General features: G+C 35.6%; 2 protein-coding genes across 2 annotated transcripts; one reads left to right on the plus strand and one right to left on the minus strand.

Moving 5' to 3' along the window:
- The first annotated feature begins 1,684 nt into the window (after positions 1-1,684).
- On the plus strand, positions 1,685-2,733 carry LOC112791269 (PLAT domain-containing protein 3). Its single transcript, XM_025834033.3, has 2 exons — positions 1,685-2,015; positions 2,107-2,733. The coding sequence occupies exons 1-2, from the start codon at positions 1,914-1,916 to the stop codon at positions 2,578-2,580; spliced, it is 576 nt and encodes a 191-aa protein (XP_025689818.1). The 5' UTR covers positions 1,685-1,913; the 3' UTR covers positions 2,581-2,733.
- A 497-nt stretch (positions 2,734-3,230) lies between these two features.
- Positions 3,231-5,522, minus strand: LOC112791271 (inactive TPR repeat-containing thioredoxin TTL3-like). Its single transcript, XM_072232034.1, has 5 exons — positions 4,645-5,522; positions 4,361-4,556; positions 4,103-4,275; positions 3,684-4,017; positions 3,231-3,595 (listed from the first exon to the last, which is right to left on the minus strand). The coding sequence occupies exons 1-5, from the start codon at positions 5,520-5,522 to the stop codon at positions 3,479-3,481; spliced, it is 1,698 nt and encodes a 565-aa protein (XP_072088135.1). The 3' UTR covers positions 3,231-3,478.

Genomic DNA, 5,522 nt, shown 5'->3' on the forward strand with positions numbered 1-5,522 from the left:
TTATGATCATTCATGCATGCCACGTATGAGCTATGACTATTCTTTCGTCTGCGAATTTGGAGGGCAAATATATATAGATTGTCAAATAGAATTGAATTTGATTTAGTACATTTAAAATTTTAAATTTAAAGGTTGTTATATAAAAGAATCTCGCACATCTTATCTCTCTAAAAAACAAAGATCAATTTGCTTACCTGCTTTTTTTCTTAAAGAGTTTTTCTTGATTTAATTTTAATTGGCCTCTTAGATGTTTCAAGTTGTATAATTGTTCTTTTCTTTTCAATTTTGTATTTAATTTTTAATATTATCTTATATACTTAAAAATCACAGTTTGGGATGAATAGAAAACTGATTCCTCTAATCATTTTACTTTTATTGCCCCCATAATAGATAGATGATGCTTCGATCGATGATTGGAGAATACATGTAGATTGGAAAGAATGTGGTCGCAATATAAGAGAAAGTAGAAGGGCAAAAGTAAATGATATAGTTATGTTTTGTGGTAGCATTATGGAAGTGATTGCAACTACATCTTTTTTGTAATTTCTGATATAATTTCTGACTGCAGGTTGTGGTTTTTTTAAATGTAGTTTCAAGTCATATTGTCAAGGATAATATAGTAGTAGGGATTCAATTATCTATTAACTTTTGTAAATGTGAATTTTGTCTCAGATTTTATTTTGTTTATTTTCCTTTTGAAGGGTAACCATATCAATAGAGTGTAAGCTTCAAACATAATTCTTCTTTTGGGAGAAAAACCATAATCATTTATGTATGAAAAATTTTAATTTAAATGTCTTCCCTTCTTGATCGATGATTGTTGTATTTGTTTCAGACTATGAAAGTATTTTATTTATTCATGGACAATGTATTGGATGTATAGAATGATTTATGTTGTGTTATATATTCATATATGAGCTCCTTTGTGCATAGATTAAGAAAACAAAAAAAAATTGATTTATAAAAAAATATGCTCTAAGAATGAAAAATATATTAAAAAAATATTTTGAATAATTAATTTTCACTTTCACATAATTGTTAATTTATTTTTTTTTAAATTTAGCTAAAATGTATTTTAAAAGTTATCATTTAAAAAAATATTAAAAAATATAAATTAATATAAACTAAAATATTAAAAAATATTAACTATATTTTTTTTACATACTAATTAAATTAATCATTTAATCTGTTACTAAATAAGTTAATTCTTTTAATAAATGTATATTAATCTTTTTGTAAACAAATTATACATAAATACAATAAAGTATATTAAAGACATGACTTGCACATAATGCAGGTTATATAATAGGATCTAATAATATAACTAATATCACTTAGTATTTGTTATTTGTATAGTGATAATATAAATTATTTTTATTAAAATTTTAAACACATAAACATAATAACTTTTATATTTAAATAAAATTCACTAATATGGACTAGAAAAATGATAAAATTATTTAGTTTTAGAAAAATAAATAATGGAACAGCCTTATACACTGTATAATAAATTTTTATACACAAAAATTTGTTCAAATTAAAAGTAGCAAATATTAATATTAATAATTCAATACCAACAAATTTTTATAAGGGATTAAACATTTGGTCCGCGCTTAACGCGGATCTTACACTAGTAGTATATATAAAGTATAGTTGTTTTTTAACGTGTATTTCTTTTTTTTGACACATTTCGATTAAATTAATACAAACAAAATATAAGAGAAATGAATTTTATTTCAATAAAAATAAAATTGTTTTGTTAAATTAATGCTTTGATACAAATTAAAAATCAATGGTTTGTATATGTATGTAAAAAGTTAGAGAGAAAATGAAGAGAAAGTGTTTTTGTGAGGGAGGAGTTGATTGAATCCAGCAAGCATGTGACCCACGCTGTCTGTTTTCAATATATAACTATGTGCGGATCTTACACTTATCACATAAGCATGGCTTCCTCAACAGCGTTCTTCTCTCTCCTCTTTCTACTGTCTCTCTCGTTCGCCGCAACCATCAGATCCGTAAGAACACTGCCCTCCAATCTCATCTATATATCGTTTTTTGATTTCATGCGTAAGAATGTGAATGAATATAATATTGTGATGTACGCAGGATTCTGATGCGGAGTGCGTGTTTACGGTGTACGTTAGGACGGGATCGGTGTTGAAAGGGGGAACGGATTCCAAGATCGGATTGAAGCTATACGACAAGTACGGTTACTACATCTACATCAACAACCTCCAGGCCTGGGGAGGCTTAATGGGCAAGAACTACAACTACTTCGAACGCGGCAACCTCGACATCTTCAGCGGCAGGGGACCGTGTCTCGAATCACCTGTATGCGCCGTTAATGTCACCTCCGACGGCGCCGGTTCTCATCACGGATGGTACTGCAACTACGTCGAGGTCACCACCACTGGGCCCCACGTCTCCTGCAATCAAGAGCAGTTCGAAGTGGAGCAGTGGCTTGCTGTTGATACCGTTCCCTATCAGCTTTGGGCCGCTAGGAATAAGTGCAGGTACAGCTTGGACCAGGCCCGCCCCAGGCCCAACCATGGAGGAGCTAGTCTGTCCATGTCTCTATGATGTGCCTCCGGTCAGTGCTGTTTTGTTGTTGTAATGCTTGAATGCTTCGGGGCAACTTTGGGAACTTTTCCTTTAGGCAACACTCTACTGTTTTGCGAGTCTTTGTAATGTTGCCTAATAATAATGAAATGAAAAATGATCTTTTTGTGAGTCTTTTATATATCTTTTTAGTTTTTATGGTACAAATCATAAATTCTTTTATGTCAAAAATAAAAAGTTTATACGAACAATAACGAAAGTGGTAGATCTCATCTCTCTCGATAACGTTGTATTCAAAATATGGCAGGCTGGCTACGTGGTGATCACTGATCACATCGCTGCGCAGGAGGATAAACCCTAATAATTGTTATCTGCATTACCCCCCATGGATCTTACTCCAAGCAATTAGGTGTCAAAGTGAATATATTGATGCAAGGAATGTAGAGATCCAAATCAAACTAATTACTATGGCTTCCATTTTGAAACTCTGGTTTATTAATCCAATCACCTAAATATTTAATTGAACCGGTTCTTCATGTTAGGCATGTCACATGTGAGTATCTGACATGTGAATCTCGCGGTCGCAGTGGCACATTAGAAAATGTGAAAGACATGCCCCCGCGAGATTTAGGGTTTCAACGTAACATAATTATTTAATAATTTGTATGTGACTAAGGGGAAAAAATGTACAAGCTTGTACGAATATTATTCATTCAATTTACTATTTACACATTACGAATTTAACAAACAAACAAATCAAATGTATACTAGTCCATAAACAAATCGGCCATAATCTTTGGACATTAATGATACAATTCCTCCATATGTTGGAGGTAGTTGTTTCTGTAACTATCTTCTCATCTAAACTATACCATACAAGTAAGGTCCATAATCTATATGACGTTTTTCACCTGGCTAATTACTTTTTACTGAGTTGCGCTTTGGCCTCCAACAAAGCCCTACTTACTTCCTCATCTTCCGGTGTCTCTTTTACCAATATTTCATAGTCTTGTATTGCAGCTTCCCATTTTTTCAACTGCAATTTCACCATAAATATATCACAGTTCAATTTCTCTTTTTTTTTTTTTTTAAACATAGAAATTGAAGTTTAAGAAATTGAATACCTTTGCATTACAATTAGCTCTTCTCAACCTGGCCTTGGTGTAAGATGGGCGCAAACTAAGAGCAGCCGTACAATCTTCCACAGCTTTGTCGTATTGAGCTAAGTTTGCTCTACAAGCAGCTCGGTTGCATAGCAAAACCGAGTTATAAGGATCATGGGCAAGACCCTCTTCATAGGCAGCACAAGCCTCGGAGAATTTCGATTCCTTGAAAAGGTTGTTGCCATTTGATCTTGCAGCTGCCATGCCTTTCGCCTTCCTCATCACTTTGCTAACCTCCCTGTTATTTGAGTCTAGCCTACTTGCTTCTTGAACTGCTTCTAATGCAGCTTCAAATCTGCCCAACACTGAAGCCATCAAGCACTTAAAAAATAAAAATCAATATTCACCACTGACCACTCTACTTGTTTTAAGACACTAACCTGCCAGCAACCAAATCAACTTGAGCCCGAGTCACCAACAAATTTGCATTACTTATGGCTCCAAAGAACTTGGTACAATCCTCAACTTTAAACTTTGGACCCTTTGACATTGCTTCGTCTGCATCTTGATGCCTTCGGAGCTTTAAAAATGCTTCTGCTTGCAATGCAAATATCTTCCAGTACAGCCACAACCAGAATCATATCAGCATATGCACATGCATCATGCATGTATGTATGTGTAAGATAGAAGTTGCTCACCTGTGGAGCGGAATCTGCACCGCATGATATAGCGTTATTAGTCTCCTTGATGAGGTTGTTCCAATCTCCTAACCTGCGAGCCTCGGTGCACTTGTTTAGCTGGAGCTGAAGATTCTTTGCTCTTGCAATCTCTTCTGGATTAGCCTCAGGTCCTGCATGTTTATAATGATAAAGGGCCTTATCTGTTTCCCCTAATCTGCAGAAACAAACGAGTGAGTGTGACAACACCCTTGTAATTGACAAGTTAGTATCCAACCACATGCACGTTTTCATATCACACCAACCTTGTGTACAAGTTTCCCAATCGATGATGAGCTCTATGGTAATGAGGCTCTATTTGGATGGCTTCTCTACACTCAAACACAGCTTCCAAGAGCCTACCACGTGCAGTTAATGCTGCACTTCTGTTGCTCCTATACGATGCCTTATTCGGATCAAGCGCAATCGCAGCATCATACAAAGCTAAAGCCTCTTCAAACCTCCCATTCTTGTAATCTTCATTTCCCATTATCTTTAACTGCTCTGGATCCATTCTAATAGATAGTGCTCTGCAAAAAGAAGCAGAGTCTTTCTTTTCTATTCTGGCCACATTTAGCTCCGTAGGATTTGTGTTTTTTCCGTTATAAGCAACCGGGTCTGGGTTTTCTTGCCTAATATGTTTGCCCACAGCACTATTGCTTGAATTGGTACTCTGTTGCCTCAGGTTACCTAAATCACCAGCCAGCATGACATTGCTTGATGAAGCTCTAACAAGGGTACTGCTTCCATTTGACTTGTGGTGATCCATGATCATTCTTTCGAGCTCGCCGGATATGCCAACGGCTTCTTGGGGCACCCTCCTTCCTTGAGTGACATAGCCCTCAGCAGGTGAAACTCTTGATGTGCCTCGTACTTTATTTTCGGTCACAGCAAGAGTTGGCTTGTATTGATGAGGCTTGGAGGAGTTAGAACGTGATGAATAATCTTGGGCTTTGGACGTAGTTGTTGGCACCGAAGATGCATCTTTGGAGCCACCTCCATGCCTTTTCATGTATTTTGGGTTCGGTTCCTTCACAAAATTCTTGTCATTGATTTTGGCAATGGGAGCAGAAGTCTCGGAGGTTGTTCCGCGTCTCCAGAATACTAAGCAGCAACCATATTTATGCGGCAATATATCTCCCAT

This window comes from Arachis hypogaea, chromosome 3 (assembly GCF_003086295.3).
Source record: "Arachis hypogaea cultivar Tifrunner chromosome 3, arahy.Tifrunner.gnm2.J5K5, whole genome shotgun sequence".
In the NCBI taxonomy this organism is placed as follows: domain Eukaryota; kingdom Viridiplantae; phylum Streptophyta; class Magnoliopsida; order Fabales; family Fabaceae; genus Arachis; species Arachis hypogaea.

What these genes read in the sequence shown, in the direction of transcription:
- LOC112791269 (XM_025834033.3), top strand. Translation starts at nt 1,914, where the DNA reads ATGTGCGGATCTTACACTTATCACATAAGCATGGCTTCCTCAACAGCG. An exon ending in TCGCCGCAACCATCAGATCC is followed by an intron (nt 2,016 to 2,106) that starts GTAAGAACACTG and finishes TGATGTACGCAG; the next exon opens with GATTCTGATGCGGAGTGCGT.
- LOC112791271 (XM_072232034.1), bottom strand. Translation starts at nt 5,522, where the DNA reads ATGGGAGATATATTGCCGCATAAATATGGTTGCTGCTTAGTATTCTGG. An exon ending in GTTGATTTGGTTGCTGGCAG is followed by an intron (nt 4,018 to 4,102) that starts GTTAGTGTCTTA and finishes AGTGTTGGGCAG; the next exon opens with ATTTGAAGCTGCATTAGAAG. An exon ending in GAGCTAATTGTAATGCAAAG is followed by an intron (nt 3,596 to 3,683) that starts GTATTCAATTTC and finishes GTGAAATTGCAG; the next exon opens with TTGAAAAAATGGGAAGCTGC.